Source organism: Mustelus asterias, unplaced genomic scaffold (genome assembly GCF_964213995.1).
Source record: "Mustelus asterias unplaced genomic scaffold, sMusAst1.hap1.1 HAP1_SCAFFOLD_272, whole genome shotgun sequence".
Lineage (NCBI taxonomy): Eukaryota > Metazoa > Chordata > Chondrichthyes > Carcharhiniformes > Triakidae > Mustelus > Mustelus asterias.
In genome coordinates, this window is record NW_027590237.1 from 514,318 (window position 1) to 540,410 (window position 26,093).

General features: G+C 50.6%; 1 protein-coding gene across 7 annotated transcripts in view; it reads left to right on the plus strand.

The window, feature by feature from the left end:
• The first annotated feature begins 3,646 nt into the window (after positions 1–3,646).
• Positions 3,647–26,093, plus strand: part of LOC144486024 (ADP-ribosylation factor GTPase-activating protein 2-like) — a 52,805-nt gene continuing 30,358 nt past the window's right edge. For 3 of the 7 annotated variants that reach the window (XM_078204131.1, XM_078204129.1, XM_078204134.1), the window contains exons 1-11: positions 3,647–3,754; positions 5,248–5,366; positions 8,258–8,330; positions 8,845–8,976; positions 9,379–9,459; positions 9,539–9,650; positions 15,121–15,177; positions 16,312–16,364; positions 22,259–22,377; positions 24,292–24,423; positions 24,829–24,954. In XM_078204131.1, coding sequence (XP_078060257.1) covers positions 3,683–3,754; positions 5,248–5,366; positions 8,258–8,330; positions 8,845–8,976; positions 9,379–9,459; positions 9,539–9,650; positions 15,121–15,177; positions 16,312–16,364; positions 22,259–22,377; positions 24,292–24,423; positions 24,829–24,954 — 1,076 coding nt within the window. In that variant the 5' untranslated portion in view covers positions 3,647–3,682. Of the gene's footprint in view, positions 3,755–5,247; positions 5,367–8,257; positions 8,331–8,844; positions 8,977–9,378; positions 9,460–9,538; positions 9,651–10,518; positions 10,585–15,120; positions 15,178–16,311; positions 16,365–22,258; positions 22,378–24,291; positions 24,424–24,828; positions 24,955–26,093 lie in introns of all 7 variants that reach the window. The other 4 variants (XM_078204128.1, XM_078204132.1, XM_078204133.1 and 1 more) reach the window with 3 other exon arrangements.

Sequence of the window (26,093 nt, forward strand, 5' to 3'; positions counted from 1 at the left end):
ATCTCCCTTGCTCCAACTTCAGCTATTAACATACTATTCTGTGAGCTACCCCTCAGCTTCATACCCCCCGCCAAGCTAATTTGAACCTCCCAACAGCGGTAGCAAATCTCCTTGTGAAGATATTAATCCCAGCCTTGTTAAGGTGCAACCCATCCAGATTGTACAGATCCAACCTGCCCCAGAAGTGGTCCCAGTGCCTCAGGGATCTGATGCCCTCCCTCCATCATCAGTTCTCCAACCAAGTTTTCAATCGCTTAGTACTCCTATTCCCATGCTCAGTAGCAAGTGGCACTGGGAGTAATTGTAAGATTTCTGCTCTTGAGGTCTTGCTTTTTAATTTCCTTCCTAACTCCCTGAAATCTGTTTCAGGACCTCATCTCTCTTCTTACCTGTGCCATTGGTACCGATATTAAAAACAACTTCTGGCTGTTCAATCTCCTCCAGAAGGATGTCCTACAGCTATTCTGTGGAGACAACACACCATCCTGGAGTCACATTTACTGCTGCAGGAATGCCTCTCTGATCCCCTGATTAAAAGTAAAGTTTATTTATTAGTCACAAGTAAGCTTACATTCACACTGTAATGAAGTTACTGTGAAAATCCCCTAGGCTATGGAATCCGTGATCCCCCTATTGATCTTGCACTTTTCTTCCCCCCCCCCCCCCCTCCTGTGCAGCTGAACCCACCATGGTGCCACAGACTTGGGTCTGGCTGCACTCCCCTGATGAAGAGTCCCAGCCCTCACCAGTATCCAAAATGGAAAACCAATTAGCATGCAAGATAGTGCAGGAGTCACCTGAGTCTATCTGCCTGATCTAAGACTGTCTTACAGTCATCCACTCCCTCTCTGCTTGCATGCTCTTAAACTGTAAATGGTGGAAAATCTCAGCAGGTCTAACTGCATCTGTGGAGAGAATAGAACCAATGTTTCGAGTCTAGATGACCCTTAGTCAGAGCTCGGCTAGACTTGAAACTCTATTCTCTCTCCACAGATGCTGTCAGACCTGCTGAGATTTTCCAGCATTTTCTGTTTTTGTTTCAGATTCCAGCATCCGCACTATTTTGCTTTTATCTTTACTCTTAAACTGGTGTGACCACCTCCCTAAACAAGTGAGCCACATACTTCTTTGCCTCACGGATGCATCATAGTGACTGAGCCACAATGGAGCCACCCCTCAATTACCAAAGCCCAGAGCTCAAACTTCTATAGCCGCTGACACTTCCTGCAGATCTGTTCATCTAGGACACATGGTGCATCCAGTCATCCTGAACAGTAGTTACACCATTAGAAAGAGCATTAAACAAGAAATTACTGGAGTGTAAGAAAGCATTGAAGTAATTGTGAGGGACTTCAATTTTCATATAGACTGGGCCAATTAAATTGACAACGGTGGTGTGCAAGATGAGTTTGTAGAATGTTTTCCTGACTTTCCTGAAATAATATATAGTAGACTCAACTTGGGGACTCAACTTGGGGACAAAGAAATTTTAGTTTTAGTAGCTTGTAATGAGGCAGGGTGTGAGTAATCCCATAATGAAAGATCCACTGGGAAAGAGTAGTATTCCATGTTAAATTTGAATGTGACATGTTCCAATCACAAAAAACCAATAAACTGAAATAATCAAATTTGCAAAAGAAATTTGGGGGCGAATTTGAGCCCACACAGTCTGCATGAATGATGGCACATGTTCCAAATCCAGAAAGCACGATTCATGCCCACGAGTTTGGAGTCCCGATCTTACCTGCCCCTCGCCAGTGGCGTGACATGAAACATGCCGCTGAACTACAGAAAGCTAATTTTAATACATTAGCATGTCATTAACAAGCACCCTCGCCAGGAATCCCCCCCCCCCCTCACTGGATGATCAGAGGGCACCGGCATGCCGTCATTCTGGCGCCATTTACAACAGGTTCACCTCGATGTGAACCTGTCATGGGGTCTCCCCACTGACATAAAGTTGAGTGTAGCCCCCAGGGCAGAGGGATATGGCCTGGAAGTGACCTGATAATGCTCCTCGGAACTGCACTCTGCACAGGTTGGCACTGCCTGATTGGCATCACTATTGTACCAATCTGGTAGCGGCCAAAGTGTCAAGGTGTGTGCCCTATTTTGAGCCTCATCGGGGGAGGACTTCATTCAGATTTGCTTGTGGGCCTGGAGCGGAGGAGCAGGGCATGCGACGATGGCCTTTGGGAGGGTGGGTATCAGCTCTGACTGTGGGGAGGGGGAGGAGGAGGGGGGAGGGGCCAATGACTCCAGTTTTGGGGGGGGGGGGTGAGGAGAGAGAGAGAGGCTGAAATTAATGGTGGAGGTGAAGAAGATTCCAATGATCGGGGAGGGAAAGGGGCAGATGTTTGGGGATGTGGGGGAGAAGGGGTCGATGATTGGAGAGGGCTCTGGGAGAAGAGGCTGATGATCATGGGGTCGCTGGGAGAGAAGGGGCAGGTGGTTGTGTGGGGCGAAGAAGGAGCAAATGGATGTGGGGAGGGGGGAGCAGATGGTTGTGGGGAGGGGGGAGCAGATGGTTGTGGTGAGGGAAGAAGGAGCAAATGATCGGGGAGGCTGGGGGAGAAGGGTCCAATGATTGTGAGGGGTCTGGGGAGATGGTCATGGGGGAAGGGGCAGATGACAGGGGTGGGGGGCGCCCAAAGACTTCCATGCTGAGCATGAGGGGGGTGGCCGGGATGGGGGGGGGGGGGGGGGGGGGGGCGGGGTGGGGGGGGGGGGGGGTGGGGGGGGGGGGCGGGGCGGGGGGCGGGGCGGGGGGGGCGGGGTGGTGGCGAGGAATCTACTCAGGTTCTGACGGGGGCGCCAACTCTGAGCAGCCAGATTTTTAAAGAACAAAGAAACTTACAGCGCAGGAACAGGCCCTTCAGCCCTCCAAGCCTGCACCGACCATGCTGCCTGACTTAACTAAAACCCCCTACCCTTCCGGGGACCATCTCCCTCTATTCCCATCCTATTCATGTACTTGTCAAGACGCCCCTTAAAAGTCGCTACTGTATCCGCTTCCACTACCTCCCCTGGCGACGAGTTCCAGACACCCACCACTCTCTGTGTAAAATATCTGCCTCGTACATCTCTTTTAAAACTTGCCCCTTGCACCTTAAACCTGTGCCCCCAAGTAATTGACTCTTCCACCCTGGGAAAAAGCTTCTGACTATCCACTCTGTCCATGCCACTCATAATCTTGTAGACTTCTATCAGGTCTCCCCTCAACCTCCGTCGCTCCAGTGAGAACAAACCAAGTTTCTCGAACCTCTCCTCATAGCTAATGCCCTCCATACCATACTGTATGTTGAAGCCCTGGCAGTAACGGTGAAAATCATGCCTCATTGATTTTTGTGGCAGAATCTGGAAACACACCAGTTTTCTTGCTGGAAACAGCACTCTGCCACTTTTTGGAAAGATTGCCTCAGAGACATAAATGGGGCATTTTCCAGCTGGCAGCTCCAGCAATTAGTTATATGGTGGCAAGGATCAGTGCTGGAACCTTTGACAAAGAGACAGAGAATAGTTATCACAATTTGCTGATGATACAAAGCTGAGCAGAAAACAAACAACCTTATTTCTGGAAGGCGCTATATAAATGTACAAATGTCTGTTCTGCTGGGCGCATGCGCACTCTGATCTTCCTACGGGCGCATGCGCCGCTCCTTCCCTTTCCTGTTCCGGTGTCATGGCGGACGGGCCAGGCAGAGCTGCGTCTCAGGCTGTGTTCCGGCGTTTGCGGGCGACACAGAGCAACAAGGTCAGAGAGGCCGGAGGGGGAGGTTGGGGCATTATTGGCCTGAAGTCCCGGGGTCAGGCTCCGGGGTGGGAGGGACATAGATTCCGGCCCACGACTTCAACCCGGCCCCCTCCGGACTTAACCATTACTGACCAGATGGTGGTGGGCCCGCCCACAACGGGATGGAGCTGACTGGATGGTATATTTATCTGCCCCGCCCCCTCAATCCTTTGGTCTCGCCTTGTCTGACCCATGACTGACCTCCCCATCCTTCCATTGGCCCCAACCCATCTGACACTCTCCCTGGGTGGCACAGCAGTTATGATGTGGAGATGCTGGCGCTGGACTGGGGTAAACACAGTAAGAGTTTTAACAACACCAGGTTAAAGTCCAACCGGTTTATTTGGTAGCAAATGCCATTAGCTCACGTGTGGAGAACACCATCTACCAGGCACACGGTACCTACTCTTGCAACTTGGCCAACGTTGTCTACCTGATACGCTGCAGGAAAGGATGTCCCGAGGCATGGTACATTGGGGAGACCATGCAGATGCTATGACAACGGATGAATGAACACCGCTCGACAATCACCAGGCAAGACTGTTCTCTTCCTGTGGGGGAGCACTTCAGCGGTCATGGGCATTCGGCCTCTGATCTTCGGGTAAGCGTTCTCCAAGGCGGCCTTCATGACACACGACAGCGCAGGGTCGCTGAGCGGAAACTGATAGCCAAGTTCCGCACACATGAGGACGGCCTCAACCGGGATCTTGGGTTCATGTCACACTATCGGTAGCTTGCCTGGACCTGCAGAATCTCGCTGGCTGTTCTGTCTGGAGACAATACACATTTCTTTAACCTGTGCCTAATGCTCTCTCCACTCACATTGTCTGTATCTTTAAGACTTGATTAGCTGTAAAGATTCGCATTCTAATCAGTGTTCTGTAACTTGAGTTTGTGTCTCTGTATGCCTTGTTTGTGAGCAGATATCCACTCCATCTGATGAAGGAGCAGCGCTCTGAAAGCTAATGGCATTTGCTACCAAATAAACCTGTTGGACTTTAACCTGCTGTTGTTAAAACTCTTACTGTGGCACAGTAGTGGCACTGCTGTCTCACAGTGCCAGAAACCTGGGTTCAATTCTGTGTGGAGTCTGCACATTCTCCTCATATCTGTGTGGGCTTCTTCTGGGTGCTCCAGTTTCCTCCCACAGTCCAGAGATGTGTGAGTTAGGTTGGTTGGCCATGCTCAATTGCCCCTGAGCATCAGAGAGATTAACAGGGTAAATGTGTGGGGTAATGCGGAAAGGGCCTGAGTGGGATTGTTGTTGGTGCAGATTTGATGGGCTGAATGGCCTCTTTCTGCACTGTAGGTATTCTATGATAAACTCCCCCTCACCACCTCTGACCCTTTCCCTGGTGGTGGACAGTGTTCCTGGTGGTGGACAGTGTTCCTGGTGGTGGACAGTGTTCCTGCTTTATCTTCTCTCTCTGATCTTCTTTATATTCTTTATGCAGAGCTGTTTCGACTGCGGTGCCAAGAATCCCAGCTGGGCCAGTGTTACCTACGGGATCTTCCTGTGCATTGACTGCTCTGGAATCCATCGCTCACTGGGAGTTCATCTTAGCTTCATCAGGTAGGGTGTATGTGCTGACCAGGCAGGGATACACACCCTGGGGATCACAGCCTCTGTTGCTTATGTCCATCATTCCAGGAGCACAGATCTAGAACATAGAACAGTACAGCACAGAACAGGCCCTTCGGCCCACGATGTTGTGCCGAGCTTTATCTGAAACCAAGATCAAGATATCCCACTCCCTGTCATCCTGATGTGCTCCATGTGCCTATCCAATAACTGCATAAATGTTCCGAAAGTGTCTGACTCCACTATCACTGCAGGCGGTCCATTCAACACCCCAACCACTCTCTGAGTAAAGAACCTACCTCGGACATCCTTCCTATATCTCCCACCATGAACCCTATAGTTACGCCCCCTTGTAATAGCTCCATCCACCCGAGGAAATAGTCATAGAAACATAGAAAAACTACAGCACAAAACAGGCCCTTCGGCCTGTGCCGAACATACCCCTACCTTTTAGGCCTACCTATAACCCTCCATCCTATTAAGTCCCATGTACTCATCCAGGAGTCTCTTAAAAGACCCTATTGAGTTTGCCTCCACCACCACTGACGGCAGCCGATTCCACTCGCCCACCACCCTCTGTGTGAAAAACTTCCCCCCAACATTTCCCCTGTACCTACCCCCCAGCACCTTAAACCTGTGTCCTCTCGTAGCAGCCATTTCCACTTTGGGAAAAAGCCTCTGAGAGTCCACCCGATCTATGCCTCTCAACATCTCATATACCTCCATTAGGTCTCCTCTCATCCTTCGTCTCTCCAAGGAGAAAAGACCGAGCTCCCTCAGCCTATCCTCATAAGGCATGCCACTCAATCCAGGCAACATCCTTGTAAATCTCCTCTGCACCCTTTCAATCTTTTCCACATCCTTCCTGTAATGAGGCGACCAGAACTGAGCACAGTACTCCAAGTGGGGTCTGACGAGGGTCTTATATAGCTGCATCATTATCCCCGTTTTTGAACGTTCACTCTATCTATCCCCTTCATCATTTTATAAACCTCTATTAAGTCTCCCCTCAACCTCCTCCGCTCCAGAGAAAACAGCCCTAGCTCCCTCAACCTTTCCTCATAAGGCCTACCCTCCAAACCAGGCAGCATCCTGGTAAATCTCCTCTGCACTCTTTCCAGCGCTTCCACATCCTTCTTGGCCACACAGGCAGTGACCCGGCTTAGGTCACTGTCTGTGTGGAGTTTGCACATTCTCCTCGTGTCTGCGTGGGTTTCCTCCAGGTGCTGCGGTTTCCTCCCACAGTCCAAAGATGTGCGGGTTAGGTTGATTGGCCATGCTAAAAATTGCCCTTAGTGTCCTGAGATGCGTAGGTTAGAGGGATTAGTGAGTAAATATGTAGGGATATGGGGGTAGGGCCTGGGTGGGATTGTGGTCGGTGCAGACTCGATGGGCCGAATGGCCTCTTTCTGTACTGTAGGTTTCTATGATTTCTATGATATAGTGAGGTGACCAGAACTGCACACAATATTCCAAATGTGGTCTCACCAAGGTCCTGTACAGTTGCAGCATAACCCCACGGCTCTTAAACTCCAACCCCCTGTTAATAAAAGCTAACACACTATAGGCCTTCTTCACAGCTCTATCCACTTGAATGGCAACCTTCAGAGATCTGTGGATATGGGCCCCAAGATCTCTGTTCCTCCACAGTCTTCAGAACCCTACCTTTGACCCTGTAATCCACATTTAAATTTGTCCTACCCAAATGAATCACCTCACATTTATCAGGGTTAAACTCCATCTGCCATTTTTCAGCCCAGCTTTGCATCCTAGCTATGTCTCTTTGCAGCCTACAACAGCCCTCCACCTCATCCACTACTCCACCAATCTTGGTGTCATCAGCAAATGTACTGATCCACCCTTCAGCCCCCTCCTCTAAGTCATTAATAAAAATCACAAAGAGCAGGGGACCAAGCACTGATCCCCGCGGCACTCCGCAAGCAATCTGCCTCCAGTCCGAAAATTTTCCATCCACCATCACCCTCTGTCTTCGATCAGACAGCCAGTTACCTATCCAATCGACCAACTTTCCTTCTATCCCACACCTCCTCACTTTCATCATAAGCCGACCAGGGGGGACCTTATCAAACGCCTTACTAAAATCCATGTATATGACATCAACTGCCCTACCTTAATCAACACATTTAGTTACCTCCTCAAAAAATTCTATCAAATTTGTGAGGCACGACTTGCCCTTCACGAATCCGTGCTGACTATCCCGGATTAATCCGCATCTTTCTAAATGGTCGTGAATCCCATCCCTAAGGACCTTTTCCATCAACTTACCAACCACCGAAGTAAGACTAACCGGTCTATAATTACCAGGGCCATTTCTATCTCCTTTCTTAAACAGAGGAACAACATTCGCCACTCTCCAGTCCTCTGGCACCATCCCCGTGGACAGTGAGGACCCAAAGATCAAAGCCAAAGGCTCTGCAATCTCACCCCTTGCCTCCCAAAGAATCCTAGGATATATTTCATCAGGCCCAGGGGACTTATCGGCCTTCAGTTGATATGGGTTCAGAAGCAGATTTTGGAACTAGTACTGAGCCGAAATGACAATTGCAGCCTGAGTGCAGTGAATTCATTGTTGGATGCGCCAGCAGGGAGGGCCTCTGTGGTCAGCTTCACTGTCCCACTGCTGAGAGTAACATGCCAGCATCAGCCAGGGGGGTCTGAGGTGCCATGGAGCAGCAGGTCTGTGTTAACCTTGACCTGCATGACACAAGTGAATGATTACCATAATTGGGCCCTAATTTGCACACGTTGCAGTGGCTTGTTCACACCCAGGGTTCCATGGTACAGTTGGCTTGTGTTTCCTGGTACAATGGGCTGTTCTTGTCCTGATATTTTTATTCTGTATTTTGCTGCTTTTTCTGCAGATCTACTGAGCTTGATTCAAACTGGAGCTGGTTCCAGTTACGGTGTATGCAGGTGGGAGGCAATGCGACTGCGGTAAGTGAGACACCATTTCCAGGTTTCCCATTCTTGCAATTGGAATTGCTCAGCAGGCAGGGACTAGTTCTCCCGTGTACTCTCTTTTGTGTATGCACTGCTGTGGGCATTAATTAACATGACTTGCATGGCAGTTTTAGCTGTGTTAGAAACAATAAAGCTTCCTCTACATTGTCCCCATCAAACACTCCCAGGACAGGTACAGCATGGGATTAGATACAGAGTAAAGATCCCGCTACCCTGTCCCTGTCAAAACTCTCCCAGAACAGGTACAGCTCGGGGTTAGAAACAGCAATGCAGTGACACTCAGCACTCCCACTGCCCCAACCGGCAAGGATGCAGTTAGATATAGTGCTCTGTGGATCTGCACTGTGGATCGTGCTGTCACATGTAAAAAGTGTGGAGCAGGGATGAGTTGGGAAATTTGAAATGAGCTCTAGTTCTGTTGCTGCTTGTGTGTTTGTTTTGAGTTTGAACTGGATGTTGAGGGATTATTTTTGACTTTGCCCCTCAGGCAGCCTTTTTCCACCATGATGGCTGCATGACAAAGGACGCAAACAGCAAATATAACAACCGAGTAGCTCAGCTGTATCGAGAGAAGGTCAGGACAGCAGCCATAGCTGCTATGGAAAAATACGGCACAGAGGTAGGACACTAGGTTTGTACAATGGTAGTTTTTGGGGCAGTGTGTTGGGTTGGCACTAGGTTGGATGGTGGTGGTAGGCTACGGGCATCAGCTTGTTTTTGGAGGCACACCAGATCATTGGCAGGGTCCCTGAGTTGGGAGAAATACATTGTCCTTACTTGGGGTCACTGGGTGATGTGGGGTTTGCTGTGTCATAGCAGGTTTGGGGGGTGAGAGTTCATTGTATCAATAGGTTGCTCAGTCATGGGATTGGGGGGGCGGTTGCTGTATCGAGGGGGCGTTGGTGAGGCGGCGGGGTCACTGTAGTATTCAGTCACACTGGCATCTCGTGCTGCTCACTGCGCCCACCATTGCTTTGCTTGTTTAACACTGTTTAACTTTGATCCTTCATCCTTCCGGCAGCTGTGGATTGATGGAGGCAGCACTTCACCAAGCCCATCGCTGGGCCAAGACGAGAAAGATTTCTTTGTGGGGCTCTCGCAGGTGAGTGTCCTCCAGACTGCAACCTTTCCAATTGGTCCACAGGGTGAGAGTTTTCTGATTGTTTGTGTACTGCCCTCAGAGCACTGCTGATTGGGAGAGCAGTCTGCAATCGGGGAACAGCAGCAAGGAGCATTTAACAGAGCTAGTGGAGACAGCCAAGACACAGAGCAAGAATGGCAGCAAACCCTGTGGTAGGTACATTCATAGCATGGTTACAGCACAGAAGGAGGCTATTCGGCCCATCATGCCTTTGTTGGGCATCTGTTTTGTCTTTTCCATGCGGCCCATCACATTCTGTTAAGGAGCAGTTGACTGGAATGCAGGACATGCATGTGTCTGTGAAAAGGAAGGACAGGAAAGGCAGGATTCAGGAACCGTGGATGACCAGGGAAATTGCGAGTCTAGTCAAAAAGAAAAAGGATGCATGAGGGAAGGAAATCTGCAATCCTTACCCGTTCTGGCCTACATGTGACTCCAGAGCCACAGCAATGTGGTTGACTGTCAACTGTCCTCCGGCAACTAGGGTTGGGCAATAAATGCTAGCCAGCCTGTGACGCCCACGTCCCACAAATGAATTTTAAAAAAATATAAGGTTTGTGCAACTAAAAACAGATGAAGCACTTGAAGAATACAGGGAAAGTGGAAATAACTCAAACAGGGAGTCACGAAATGACCTTGACAGGAAGGATTAAGGAGAATCCCAAGGCATTTTATACATAGTTTAGGAACAAGAGGGTAGCTAGAGAAAGAGTTGGTCCACTCAAAGACAAAGGAGGGAAATTATGCATAGAACCAAAGGAAGTGGGTGGGATCCTTAATGAGTACTTTGCATCGGTATTCACAAAGGAGAGGGACACGTTGATTGATGGTGTCCCGGAGGGGCATGTAAACCCTTTGGCACAAGTCACCATGACGAGGGTGGAAGTGTTCGGTGTATTAAAAACATTAAGGTAGACAAATCCCTAGGGTCAGATGGCATCTATCCCAGATTACTGAGGGAGACAAGCGAGGAAATTGCTGGGACTCTAACAGAAATCTTTGTTTCCTCTTTGGCCACAGGTGAAGTCCCCTGGAGGATAGCCAATGTTGTCCCGTCATTTAAGAAGGGTAGCAAGGATAACCCGGGTAATTATAAGCCCGTGAGCTTGTGTCAGTGATAATGAAATTGTTGGAGAAGATTCTTAGGGATAGGATCTATATACATTTGGAACTGAAGGGTCTTATTAGCAACAGACAGCATGATTTTGTACGAGGGAGGTCATGTCTCACTAATTTGATTGAGTTTTTTGAGGAGGTGACAAAAATGATTGACGAGGGAAGGGCCATGGATGTTGTCTACATGGACTTTAGTAAAGCATTTGACAAGGTCCCTCATGGTGGGTTGGTACAAAAGGTTAAATCACACGGGATCAAGAGTGAACTAGCTAGATGGATTCAGGGTTGGCTTGGCCATTGAAGGTAGAGGGTAGCGGTGGAAGGATGTTTTTTTGAATGGAGATCTGTAACTAGTGGTGTTCCACAGGGATCAGTGCTGGGACTTCTGTTGTTTGTAATATATATAAATGACCTGGAAGAAAACGTAACTGGTCTGATTAGTAAGTTTGCGGACGACACAAAGATTGCTGGAGTTGCGGATAGTGATGAACATTGTCAGCGAATACAGCAGGATGTCGATAGGCTGGAAAATTGGGCGGAGAAATGATAGATGGAATTTAATCCGGACAAATGCGAGGTGATGCATTTTGGTAGATCCAAGTCAGGTGGGAGCTATAAAATAAATGGCAGAACCATCAGGAGCATAGACACACAGAGAGATCTGGGATCCAGAGATCCTTAAAAGTGGCAGCACAGGTAGAAAAGGAGATGAAGAAAGCAGATGGCATGTTTACCTTCATCGGACAGGGCATCGAGCATAAAAGTTGGTAAATTATGTTAGTTGTATAAAAAAGTTGGTTGGGCCACATTTGGAATATTGAGTTCAATTCTGGTCCCCTCACTACCAGAGGACGTGGTAGCTTTGGAGAGAGTGCAGAAGAGGTTTACCGGATGTTGCCTGGTATGGAGGGTATCAGCTATGGGGGGAGATTGAATAAACTGGGATTGTTCTCCCTGGAAAGACAGAGGCTGAGGGGGGACCTGATATAAGTTTATAAAATTATGAGGAGCATAGATGAGGTGAACAGTTGGGAGCTTTTCCCAGGGCAGAAATGACAATCACAAGGGGTGGAATGTTCAGGAGAGACATGGTGGCACAGTGATTAGCACAGCTGCATCTCAGCTCCTGGGACCCGGGTTTCATTCCCGGCTTGGGCCACTCACTGTGTGGAGTCTGCACGTTCTCCCTGTGTCTGCGTGCGTTTTCTCTGGGTCTTCCGGTTTCCGACCACAGTCCAAAGATGTGCGGGCTAGGTTGATTGGCCATGCTAAATTGTCTCTTCGTCTCCTGGGATGTGTAGGTTAGAGGGATTAGCGGGGTAAATGTGTGGGGTAGTGGGGATAGGGCCTGGGGTGGGACTGTTGTCGATGGAAGTTTTTTATACAGGGTGGTGGAGGCCTGGAGTTCACTGCCAAGTGAGGTGGTTGAGGCAGATACGTTAGCGACATACAAGACTTTTCTGGACAGGCACATGTACAGGAGGGGAATAGAGAGATACAGGCAGTTGGTCTAGGTAGGACAATGTGATCGCGCGGCACTGTTGGGTGAGGTGCGAAGAAACGCGGCACTGTGGGGTGGGTCACGAGGGAGCGCGACGCTGTCGGGGGATGGGTCGTGAGGGAGCGCGGCGTTGTCGAGGGGTGGGTCGAAAGGGGGCGCGCGTTGTCGGGGGGTGGGTCGCGAGGGAGCGCGACGCTGTCGGGGGGTGGGTTGCGAGGGAGCGCGGTGCTGTCGGGGGATGGGTCGCGAGGGAGCGCGGCGCTGTCGGGGGTGGGTCGCGAGGGAGCGCGGCGCTGTCGGGGGATGGGTCGCGAGGGAGCGCGGCGCTGTCGGGGGGGTGGGTCGCAAGGGAGCGCGACGCTGTCGGGGGTGGGTCGTGAGGGAGCGCAGCACTGTCGGGGGATGGGTCGCTAGGGAGCGCGGCGCTGTCGGGGGTGGGTCGCTAGGGAGCGCAGCACTGTCGGGGGGTGGGTCGCGAGGGAGCGCGGCGCTGTCGGGGGTGGGTCGCTAGGGAGCGCAGCACTGTCGGGGGATGGGTCGCTAGGGAGCGCGGCGCTGTCGGGGGTGGGTCGTGAGGGAGCGCAGCACTGTCGGGGATGGGTCGCTAGGGAGCGCGGCGCTGTCGGGGATGGGTCGCTAGGGAGCGCGGCGCTGTCGGGGGTGGGTCGTGAGGGAGCGCAGCACTGTCGGGGATGGGTCGCTAGGGAGCGCGGCGCTGTCGGGGGTGGGTCGAGAGGGAGCGCAGCACTGTCGGGGGGGCGGGTGGGGAGGGAGCGCTGCGCTGTCGGGGGGGGAGGGAGCGCTGCGCTGTCGGGGGGGGAGGGAGCGCTGCGCTGTCGGGGGGGGCGGGTGGGGAGGGAGCGCGGCGCTGTCGGGGGGGGAGGGAGCGCTGCGCTGTCGGGGGGGGGGCGCTGCGCTGTCGGGGGGGGAGGGAGCGCTGCGTTGTCGGGGGGGGCGGGTGGGGAGGGAGCGCGGCGCTGTCGGGTGGGGAGGGAGCGCGGCGCTGTCGGGGGGGGCGGGTGGGGAGGGAGCGCGGCGCTGTCGGGGGGGGCGGGTGGGGAGGGAGCGCGGCACTGTCGGGGGGGGCGGGTGGGGAGGGAGCGCGGCGTTGTCGGGGGGGCGGGTGGGGAGGGAGCGCGGCGCTGTCGGGGGGGGGGGCGGTGGGGGGGGAGCGCGGCGTTGTCGGGGGGGGGCGGGTGGGGAGGGAGCGCGGCGCTGTTGTGGGGGGCGGGTGGGGAGGGAGCGCGGCGCTGTCGGGGGGGCGGGTGGGGAGGGAGCGCGGCGCTGTCGGGGGGGCGGGTGGGGAGGGAGCGCGGCGCTGTCGGGCGGTGGGTCGCGAGGGAGCGCGGCGCTGTCGGGGGGTGGGTGGGGAGGGAGCGCTGCGCTGTCGGGGGGGTGGGTGGGGAGGGAGCGCGGCGCTGTCGGGATGGGCGGGTGGGGAGGGAGCGCGGCGCGGTCGGGGGGGCGGGTGGGGAGGGAGCGCTGCGCTGTCGGGGGGGGGGGCGGGTGGGGAGGGAGCGCGGCGCTGTCGGGGGGGCGGGTGGGGAGGGAGCGCGGCGCTGTCGGGGGGGGCGGGTGGGGAGGGAGCGCGGCGCGGTCGGGGGGGCGGGTGGGGAGGGAGCGGTCGGGGGGGGGGCGGGTGGGGAGGGAGCGCGGCGCTGTCGGGGGGGGCGGGTGGGGAGGGGGCGCGGTGGGTCGCGAGGGAGCGCGGCGTGGTCGGGGGGGCGGGTGGGGAGGGAGCGCTGCGCTGTCGGGGGGGGCGGGTGGGGAGGGAGCGCGGCGCTGTCGGGGGGTGGGTGGCGAGGGAGCGCGGCGCTGTCGGGGGGTGGGTGGCGAGGGAGCGCGGCGTGGTCGGGCGGTGGGTCGCGATGGAGCGCGGCGATGTCGGGGGGGCGGGTGGGGAGGGAGCGCTGCGCTGTCGGGGGGGTGGGTGGGGAGGGAGCGCGGCGCTGTCGGGGGGTGGGTGGCGAGGGAGCACAGCGCTGTCGGGGGGTGGGTCCTGAGGGAGCACAGCGCTGTCAGGGGTGGGTCCTGAGGGAGCGCTGCGCTGTCAGGGGTGGGTCCTGAGGGAGCGCTGCGCTGTCAGGGGGGGCGGGTGGGGAGGGAGCGCTGCGCTGTCGGGGGGGCGGGTGGGGAGGGAGCACAGCGCTGTCAGGGGTGGGTCCTGAGGGAGCGCTGCGCTGTCAGGGGGGGCGGGTGGGGAGGGAGCGCTGCGCTGTCGGGGGGGCGGGTGGGGAGGGAGCGCGGCGCTGTCGGGGGGGCGGGTGGCGAGGGAGCGCGGCGCTGTCGGGGGGGCGGGTGAGGAGGGAGCGCTGCGCTGTCGGGGGGGCGGGTGGGGAGGGAGCGCGGCGCTGTCGGGGGGGCGGGTGGCGAGGGAGCACAGCGCTGTCGGGGTGGGTCCTGAGGGAGCACGGCGCTGTCGGGGGGGCGGATGGGGAGGAAGCGCTGCGCTGTCGGGGGGGGCGGGTGGGGAGGGAGCACAGCGCTGTCGGGGGGGCGGGTGGGGAGGGAGCACAGCGCTGTCGGGGGGGCGGGTGGGGAGGGAGCACAGCGCTGTCGGGGGGGCGGGTGGGGAGGGAGCACAGCGCTGTCGGGGGGGCGGGTGGGGAGGGAGCACAGCGCTGTCGGGGGTGGGTCCTGAGGGAGCACGGCACAAATGGAATTGGCTGACATGATTACTGTGTTACAGTAGTTAACCGTGTTGGACATTGAGGTGAAAGATGCTGTAAAACCTGTACTTTGTTCTTTCTTAGACTAACAATGTGAGCCCCTGAGCAGTGAACAGCTTTCATCCAGTGCCAAGCTTCATCCCGTTTAAAATGCAGCAACGGCCTTCTTCCCCATTCTGGCTGCTCTCTTTCACCGTTGCAGCGTGTGTTTATGTATTGGCTGTATGAATCCTCCTGTGATCATGGGGAAAGGTGATGTTGGGGGGTTGCAGATGGCCGCTCACGTGTGTAGTATACTGGATAAAACCATTGCATTAACACATTCCTCTATTACAGAATCGGAGCAAGGACCCAGCATAAAACACCTCTCGGCTTCACCGATGACCACGTTGGGTAAGAACAACTGTTAGATGGGCCTGAGCACCTCTTCTCTCCCTTCCCACCTCCCAGTCAGGTGGGCCTGAGCTGCTCCCCTCCTGTTCAGTGGAATGTAACAATCCTATACATAGGCAACGGTCAACAAATAGCTCATAAACTGCACTCAGAACTCATATAAACCTGATGTGGCCCCTGGGCCGCAGAGGCCCATCACTGAGTTAGAGTCAACCACATTGCTGTTGGTTTGGGGTCACAGGTTGACCAGACGGGGTCATTGGTGAACTAGATGGGTTTTTACAACAGTCCCAGTTTCATGGTTACCATTACTGAAGCTAGTGAGTTATTCCCAATTTATTAATTAATTGAATGTAAACTCTCCCAGCTGCTGTCCTGGGACCTGAGCTCACGTCATCTACATCTAGAGCGCGGAGGTAATGTGGAGCATTCTTGGGAGTAATTGTGATGAATAGCATCGATAGAATCATAGTGACAAAAGGAGGCCATTCAGTCCATCAAATCTAACCATGCCCATCCCCTCTGTAACCCCCTGTATTTACCCTGATAATTCCCCAAACCTCAATATCTTTGGACACTAAGGGACAATCTTGCATTGTCAGTCTACTTAACCTGCACATCTTTGGACTGTGGAAGGAAGCTAGAGCGCCCGGAGGAAACCCACGAGGACACAGAGAGAACGTGCAAACTCCACACAGACGGTCACCCAAGGTCGGAATTGAACCCAAATCCCTGGCACTGTGAGACAGCAGTGCTAACCCCTGTGCAGCCCTTATATTTAAGGAAAGCTCAGTAAGGACAAGAAAGGAATAGAAGGAGATGCTGACTGGGGGAAATGGAGGAAAGTGGGAGGAAGCTCATTTTCCGGACAATCACCAGCATAGCACTCGAGGGCTCAATGGTCTGTTGTACGGTCTAATTCTCTCCTCCGCTGGCTGTCCCATTCTTACTACCGATTAATCTGCATGAGGTTTGGGCTGGGGTGAGAGCTGGGCACCTGGGGGAGGGGTAAACGCTGGGGACTGTGGGTGCTTTATTCACAAGGTGCTGAGCAGTGATGAGGTTCCCCTGACAGCCCCTGTCCGACTCTGGTCGCCCTCTTTAACCCTTTTTTAATCCATGTTTCTTTTCCAGAGATGAAACCCAGTATTATCGGGAAGAAAAAACCGATGACAGCCAGGAAGAGGGTGAGTGAAAGCAGATGATGAACTAACTCTTCACGTTGCCCCGTGCTGCTGCCTTCAGCCTGATCCTCTCTCTGTACAGTGTCTTCTTGAACCTATCCCTGTACTGACTCTGTGCAGACAGTGAAAGTGGGGAGTGTCTGGTGCAGCTTCCATCGGAAGAATCCAGAGAAGAGAGACCAAAGGGACTGAGTTGGACAGAAAGAGTCTCACTTCGTTTTGCTGGAGAATAGACTGTGGCAGATAGAGGATGAAAGAACCCCTGTACAGAAAGAGGGCTATCCAATTAATCCAGTTTTCTGCCACTCATAGAACATTACAGCGCAGTACAGGCCCTTCGGCCCTCGATGTTGCGCCAACCTGTGAAACCAATCTAAAGCCCATCAAACCTACACTATTCCAATATCATCCAAATGTTTATCCAATGACCATTTAAATGCCCTTAATGTTGGCGAGTCCACTACTGCTGCAGGCAGGGCATTCCACGCCCTTACTACTCTCTGAGTAAAGAACCTACCTCTGACGTCTGTCCTATATCTATCATCCCTCAATTTAAAGCTATGTCCCCTCGTGTTAGCCATCACCATCCGAGGAAAAAGGCTCTCACTATCTACCCTATCTAATCCTCTGATCATCTTGTATGCCTCTATTAAGTCACCTCTTAACCACCTTCTCTCTAACGAAAACAGCCTCAAGTCCCTCAGCCTTTCCTCATAAGACCTTCCCGCCATACCAGGCAACATCCTGGTAAATCTACTCTGCACCGTTTCCAATGCTTCCACATCCTTCCTATAATTTGGCGACCAGAACTGTACGCAATACTCCAAATGCAGCCGCACCAGAGTTTTGTCCAGCTGCAACATGACATCATGGCTCCGAAACTCAATCCCTCTACCAATAAAAGCTAACACACCGTACGCCTTCTTAACAACCCTATCAACCTGGGTGCCAACTTTCAGGGATCTATGCACATGGACACCGAGATCTCTCTGCTCATCCACACTACCAAGTATCTTATCATTAGCCCAGTACTCTGTATTCCTGTTACTCCTTCCAAAGTGAGTCACCGCACACTTTTCCGCATTAAACTCCATTTGCCACCTCTCAGCCCAGCTCTGCAGCTTATCTGTATCCCTCTGTAATCTACAACATCCTTCTGCGCTGTCCACAACTCCACCGACTTTAGTGTCATCCGCAAATTTACTAACCCATCCTTCTATGCCCTCATCCAGGTCATTTATAAAAATGACAAACAGCAGTGGCCCCAAAACAGATCCTTGCGTATCACTAGTAACTGAACTCCAGGATGAACATTTCCCATCAACCACCACCCTCTAGCCAATTTCTGATCCAAACCGCAAAATCACCCTCAATCCCATGCCTCCGTATTTTCTGCAATAGCCTACCATGGGGAACCTTATCAAACGCTTTACTGAAATCCATATACACCACATCAACTGCTTTACCCTCATCCACCTCTTAGGTCACCTTCTCAAAGAACTCAATAAGGTTTGTGAGGCATGACCTACCCATCACAAAACCATGTTGACTATCCCTAATCAAATTATTCCTTTCTAGATGCTTATAAATCCTATCTCTCATAATCCTTTCCAAAACTTTGCCCACAACAGAAGTAAGGCTCACTGGTCTATAATTACCAGGGTTGTCTCTACTCCCCTTCTTGAACAAAGGGACAACATTTGCTATCCTCCAGTCTTCTGGCACTATTCCTGTAGACAATGACGACACAAAAATCAAAGCCAAAGGCCCTGCAATCTCCTCTGCAATCTCTTCCCTCAGCCCTGAAAATTCCTCCTTTTCAACGTTTTGTAGTATTTCCTTTTGAAAGTTACTGTTGAATCTGCATTTAAAACTCATCTGTATCATCTGGTTACTGACCCCCAGCCACAGAAAACTTTATTTCAAACACCTTGATTAAGTCATCCCTTAATCTTCTCTGCAAGAAGCTGCCTCAGATCAGCCGGTGGATAAAAGAGAAGGAGCCATGAGCTCTGAAATAACAGGTAGGACATGGATATACTGGTGAAAGGGAAAAGATTGAGATGAGAGAGCAGAATTAGTGACTGAAATCACTGAATGTCAACATTTGTGAACAGGCTTTAGATAGATGGATAGGGGATATGGGGCATTTGGGATACTGCTGTCGATTGAGTAAGAATGAAAAGACCTGTATCTCTGTTATAATTTTAAGAATGGGACATTCAATCATTGGATTGTGTTGAATTGTGGAGCAAGCTCTACTCCTGTTCCTGGTGGCCCACCCAACATTTCCCTCTCAATCAACATCATTAGCTGCATAGTTCGCACATTCAACACTTGGGGTTGTAAGGCCCTTTGGGATGCCCCAAGATGATATATAAATGCACGGCCTTTTCCCTTAATTCCCATGGAAATTGTCTAGTTCAGGCATTGACAAGGCACAGGACACAGCACAAGATTTACTAACTTTGAACAGAGTTGGAAGTTAGAACAAATTTCTCCACCTACAGGTCGGAATGAAAGAAGAGCTGATTAATGACCAGCTACAGGAAGCTGGTTGATAACCAGCTGAGCAGGGCCACTTGAGGGTTTCAGATTTACAATGCTGTCAAGTTTTATTAGGGACTTGTGATTTACAGAGACGTTTAAATCATAAGGTGTTTAAATGGAGTAAATAAGGAGAAACTGTTTGCAGTGGCAGGAGGGTAGGTAACCAGAGGAGTCAGATTTAAGGTGATTGGCCAAAAAATCACATATAAGATGAGAATTCATTGACACTGAGTTCTGATCTGGAGCACACTGCCTAAAAGGTGCCACACCCACATTCAACAGTAACATTCCAAAGGGAATTGGATATGAATTGAAAAGGGGAAAAAATGATCAGGCTATGGGGAGAGGGCAGGGGAGTGAAGCGAATGAGATAGCTTTTTCAGATAGCCTTATCAAATGATACAAAGATTGATAGGACAGTAAGTTGTGAAGACGACAAGAAAGCTACAAAGGGAGTGGACAAAGATCTAGCAAGTGGGGCATAATATGGGATTGCTCATTTTGGCAGGAAGAGTAAAAATAAACTTATTATCTAAATGATGAGAGATTGCAGAGCTCTGATGTGCAGAGGAATCTGGGTGTCCTCGTGAAGAATCTCACAAGGTTAGTTCTTTATTCATTTATGGGAGCTTTCTTGTGAGCTGCCTTCTTGAACTGCTGCAGTCCCCGAGGTGTAGGTATACCCACAGTGCTGTTAGGAAGTCAATAACAGGATTTTGACCCAGCGACAATGAAGGAATGGCGCTTTATTTGTAAATCAGGATGCTGAGTGGCTTGGAGGGTCACCTCCAGGTGGTGGTGTTCCCAGATATCTGCTGCTCTTGTCCTTCTAGATCAGGGGTCTCCAAACTACGGCCCGCAGTTTGGAGACCGCTGCTCTAGATGGTTGTGGTCGTGGGTTTGGAAGGTGTTGCCTAAGGAACCTTGGTGAGTTCCTGCAGTGCATCTTGTGGATGGTATGCACAGCTGCCACTGTATGGTTTGTGGATTGGATAGCAATCAAGTGGGCTGCTTTGTCCTGGATGTTGTTGGAGCTGTACTCATCCACACAAGTGGGGAGTGAGTATTCCATCACACTCCTGACGTGTACATGGTAGACAGGCTTTGGGGCGTAGGGAGGTGACTTACTTACTACAGGATTCCTAGTCTCTGACCTGCTTTTGTGGCCACAGTATTTATATGGCTAGTCCATTCAGTTTCTGGTTAATGGTAATCCCCCAGGATGTCAATAGTGGGGGATTCAGCAATGGTAATACCATTAAATGTCATGGGGCAATGGTTAAATTCTCTTGTTGAAGATGGCCTATGCCTGGCACTTGTGTAGTGTGAATGTTACTTGTCACTTGTCGGCCCAAGCCTGGATATTAATATAAAAGCAAAACACTGCGGATGCAGAATATGAAGAAGAAACAAAGTGTTGAAAAAATGTAGCAAATCTGACAGCATCTGTGGAGAGAGGAACATAGTTAATGTTTTGAGTCCATATGACTCTTCTTTAGAGCTACAGTTAATTTGGTTAATCCGGTTCTGTTTCTGATTAATGGTAAACCCCAGTGGGGGATTCAGTGATGATAATTCCATTGACTGTCGGGGTGAAGTTTAGATTCTCTCTTGTTGGATGTGGTCATTACCTGGCACTTGTGTGCTGTGAATGTTGCTTGCCACTTTTCAGCACAAGCAAGCCTGGATATTGTCCAGGTCTTGCTGCATTTGGACATGGACTGCTTCATTATTTGAGGAGTCGCGAATGGTGCTGAACATTGTGCAGTCATCAGCAAACAGCCCCACTTCTGACCTTATAATGGAAGGAAGGTCATTGATAAAGCAGCTGAAGATGGTTGGAACTGGGACACTCCCCTGAGAAACTCCTGCAGTGATGTCCTGGAACTGAGATGATTGACCTCCAAACACCACAACCATCTTCCTTTGTGCCATGTATTACTCTAACCAGTGGAGGCTTTTCCCCCTGATTCCCATTGACTCCGGTTTCACTCAGGCTCCTTGGTGCCATTCTTGATCAACTGCTGCCTTGATACCAAAAGGCAGTCACTCTCACCTAGTCTCTGGAATTCAGCTCTTTTGTCCATATTTGAACCAAGTATGCAGGTAAAACAAGTGATTAAGAAAGGTAATTGAATGTTATAATTTATTGTGAGGCGAATTGAATACAAAAGTAGAGGGGTTATACAGTTTTACAGGGCATTGGTGAGATCACATCTGGAATATGGTGTACAGTATTGGTCTGTTTGTTTAAGTGGCAATGAAGGTTTATTAGATTAATAACTGGAATGGGCAGGTTGTCTTGTGAGGAAAGTCTAAACTTGTATCCGCTGGAGTTTAGAAGAATAAGAGGCATATGGATTGAAACATATGAGATCCTGAGGGGTATTGAGAGGATGGATGTGAAAAGGATGTTTCCTTTTGTGGGAGAATCAAAAACTAGGAGTCACTATTTAAAAATAAAGGGTCACTCACAGAGATAGAATCCCTACAGTGCAGAAGGAGGTCATTCAGCCCATCGAGTCTGCATGAACTCTCCGAAAGAGCATCTTACCAAGCCCCCCTCCCCCCCACCCAAACATCTCCATAACCACTTGCATGTGCCCTGGCTAATCCACCTCACCACACATTTTTGGAAACTAAGGAACAATTTACCATGGCTAATCCACCTAACATACACATTTTTGGACTGTGGGAGGAAACTGGATCATCCGGAGGAAACCCACACAAAGACAGGGAGAACGTGTAAACTCCACACAGTCACCCAAGGCTGAAAGTGAACCTAGGTCCCTGATGCTATCCGCTAACCAATGTGTCACCATAAGGAGAATTACTTTCTCTGAGGGTCGCGAGTCTCTGGAACTCTCTTCCTCAGAAGTCTTTGAATATTTTTAAGGCTGAACGAGATAGATTCTCGATTAACAAGAGGGTGAAAGGTTATCAGGGTGGATGGGAGGTTACAGTCAAAACAACCATGATCTTATTGAATGGCAGAGCCGGCTCGAGGGCCGAGTGACTTCTGCTCCTGATTCGAATGTGTGTATGTTTTGCCTCTTCCTCTCCCATCTGTGAAAATGCATCACCTCAGTCTCTCTCTTTCTCAAATTCTATCTGCCTATTTTCCAGTCTGTGAATGTCCTACTGCAGGAGTCTGGTATTCTCCTTAATGTCTGCTGTACTTTCAGGCTTTGTGTTATTGGTTAATTTTGGAAATTTGCATTGTATTCATTTATATATATCATAAAAAACAGTGGTCCTAACACTTACCCCAAAAGAACACCACTATGTGCCATCCTCCAATCACACAGGCTATCCAATCTTGAGCCCGTGTTCTGCTCTGCTTCCAGCTGGGTGCTCAGAAGGTCAGCGGCCAGAGCTTCAGTGAGATTGAGCGGCAGGCACAGGTAGCGGACAAAGTGATGGAGCAGCAGGTAGCCGAAGCCAGGAAACAAGCCGAGGAGTCAATGTGAGTATTCCCCAGGACCAGAACACAAATAGCTTCCTTAACATTTTAGGGCAGTCCCTAAGTTGAGCTTTTCTGGGGTGGGAGAGCACGGTATCAGAAGGAGCATGATAAAACACAAGAATGAACCAGCAGTGATTTTTCAGTCTCCTGCATTCCCACCCCAGTCCACACCCAACCAGCCCAATTCACTACACCTTTCCCAGAGATAGCAAGCTGTAAATACTCAGCAGGTCTGGCAGCAATTATGGAGAGAAACAGAGAACTGGATCTTCTGCAAAGTGACAGTCACCATTGGATTGCTGCTCCCACTGTACTGTTTTGTGCCCCATCACAGCTTCACATATCTGGCCAGGCCTTCTGAACCTGGTTTCCCCAGAAAAGTGGAATGTATAATCCATCAGAGAACTCCATTGCAGTGGCATAAAGTCCGGGGAAGACAGTACGTGCCCCTCTGTGTGGTACTCGCTGTCAGAAGTTTATATGTCCATTGTCAATATTAGTGAGTGCATGGGTAAGCTGTTCGGCGGGGTTGGGCAGCAGGTCTAGAGGGATGGTCAGGTTGGGAGCTGGTCGGGTTAGGGGTAGTCAGGTGGTGAAGTCTGTGCAGGTTGAGTAGGTGGTTGGGGGTTAATGTGGTGAGCAGGGCGAGTCAGGAAATGGTCCAGGGGTTGAATTGGGAGTGGGAAAATCTGTGTGAAATGATTGGAGGGACAATTCTGTAATTACCCAGGAGTTGGACTCGAGTTTTTCTGTCTAACATTTCTTGGGCAAGTACATCGGAACTGTCCGAAGTCTCCAACTCCAGCTCTTAGTTGAAGATGTTCTTAGCGGGTTCCGGGGAGCAGAGGCGATGGGAAGTTTAAACTTCCTGGTTAATTCCCTCAGAGGTCAACGCATCAGGACCCCATGGAGTCCAACAACAATCCAGAGACCGGAAGATCTGGGCCAGGATTAGTATTTATTTCAAGTTGTGACCTTTCATCAGGACACTCACAACTGGTTCTTTGTGATATTAGCCTCATTTTCAGTCGGATTAACTGTCTTAACCAGAGTGGTCAATGACCTTTACTGAGGACACAGGAGATAGATACTGGGGTCAGCTTGTGAAATACTTTATGGAGCCAGTCACCTTAAATATGTGCCCTCCAGTTTACTGACCCTTCTGCCATTGGAAACAGTTGCTTCTTTTTAACTCTATTAAGTTCTTCATTTTGGATACCTCAATTATATCTCCGCTTCTCTGCTCTAAGGAAAGTCATCCCAACTTCTCAGTGTCTCATAGAATCAAAATGTGGCCCATTGTGTGTGCGCCTGCTCTCTTTAGGAATAATTCACCTCGTCCCATTCTTCCACCATCTCCCCCTAGCGTTGTACATTTTTGTTTTAGGATAATTATCAAATCCCCTTTTGAAAGCTTCAATTGATTCAGCCCCCATCACATTCTCAGGCAGTGCATTCCAGATCCTCACCACTTCACTGTTTGAAAAAAGTTTTCCTCTTGTCGCCTTTACATTTTTTGCCAATGACCTTAAATCAGCATCCTCTGGTCCTCGATCCTTCCACCAATGGGAACAGTTTCTCCCGATCAACTCTGTGAAGACCTCTCTAAATTCCCTCTGAACCTTCTCCAATCTTTCCACATAACTGAAGTTCCTCAGCCCCATTTGAGTAAATCTCTTGAGCAACTTGACATCCACCTTGAAGTATGATGCCCAGAATTGGACATGATGCTTGGAGACTTCTCCAGTTGCGATCTGTAAATGCTTGTCCATGTTACATTATAGCTGCACTGTTGTGTAGTCGTGCAGTACTTTTAATATTTGACTCACTGTGGGGAGATGCTGCTTGATTGGCTGTCGCTCCCCTACCTTGTATACTTCTCTCTCTCATCTCTCTCTCTCACTTCTTACCCAGTGTCACCTCCATGCGCCAGGCTTACCAAGAGCTTCAGATCAATCGTAAAGTGGAGGAGAAGAAGCTACAAAATCTGGAGGGTCAGAAACGACAGCAGGCGGAGCGACTTGGAATGGGCCTGGGTGGCAGGGGGTACGTTATTAGGCCTGGGCGGCCTTTACCATGGTTTTGAGGCAGCGGATAGAATGAAATCAGGGAGTGGGTTGGAGGAATGGCGAGTGAATAGATCTTGACTGGGATGAGGGTAATCGGCCTTTCCGGGGAGGGCGAGGAGAACGGTCCTTTACAACTGATAATAATCAATGGTTTGGCAGTGCAATTTTTAGCACATGCAAGTACTATTGAATTGTGGAATCAGAACAAACATTAGGCATGATCATGTGAGTTTTGCAAGCACGGGGCAGGTTGATGGCAGTCAGTACTCGGTCTCTTGTAACCAGCATGGTCCTCCAGCCATTGGCATGCAGGGCCTACATACCTTGCATCAAGTGATTTGACTCACTCCAAGGATTGATCTGTCTTTCCTTTTCTCCCCAGCCCAGTAGCCCACTCAATCCTGACAGAGATGCAAACCATCGAACAGGAGAACCCAGTGTTAGCCAAATCGTCCCGCTCAAAACGCGACAAGTTGGAGGAAGCTGCTTTTGCCTCTGGACCACCAATGTACGTCCTGTTTATTCATGGTTTCATCTATTGCAGAAAGTTTTAATATATGCCATAAATACAACACCCTGTCATCTATACTGTTCCCATATATACCGTCAATATAACACCCTGTCATCTATACTGTTCCCATATATACCGTCAATATAACACCCTGTCATCTATACTGTTGTGGAGATGACGGCGTTGGACTGGGGTAAACACAGTAAGAAGTCTCACAACACCAGGTTAAAGTCCAACAGGTTTATTTGGTAGCACAAGCCACTAGCTTTCGGAGCGCTGCCCCTTCATCAGGTGAGTGGGAGTTCTATTCACAAACAGGGCACATAAAGACACAAACTCAATTTACAAAATAATGGTTGGAATGCGAGTCTTTACAGGTAATCAAGTTTTAACGGTACAGACAATGTGAGTGGAGAGAGCATTAAGCACAGGTTAAAGAAATGTGTTAAAGAGACATCCAACCATTATTCTGTAAATTGAGTTTGTGTCTTTATGTGCCCTGTTTGTGAACAGAACTCCCACTCACCTGATGAAGGGGCAGCGCTCCGAAAACTAGTGGCTTGTGCTACCAAATAAACCTGTTGGACTTTAACCTGGTGTTGAGAGACTTCTGTTTGTGATTTATATAAATGATCTGGAAGAAGGTGTAACTGGGGTGATCAGTAAGTTTGCGGACGACACAAAATTGGCAGGACTTGCAGATAGTGAGGAGCATTGTCAGAAGCTACAGAAGGATATAGATAGGCTGGAAATTTGGGCAAAGAAATGGCAGATGGAGTTCAATCCTGATAAATGCGAAGTGATGCATTTTGGTAGAAATAATGTAGGGAGGAGCTATATGATAAATGGCAGAACCATAAAGGGTGTAGATACGCAGAGGGACCTGGGTGTGCAAGTCCACAGATCCTTGAAAGTGACGTCATAGGTGGAGAAGGTGGTGAAGAAGGCATATGGCATGCTTGCCTTTATAGGACGGGGCATAGAGTATAAAAGTTGGGGTCTGATGTTGCAGATGTATAGAACGTTGGTTCGGCCGCATCTGAAATACTGCGTCCAGTTCTGGTCGCCACACTACCAGAAGGACGTGGAGGCTTTGGAGAGAGTACAGAGGAGGTTTACCAGGATGTTACCTGGTA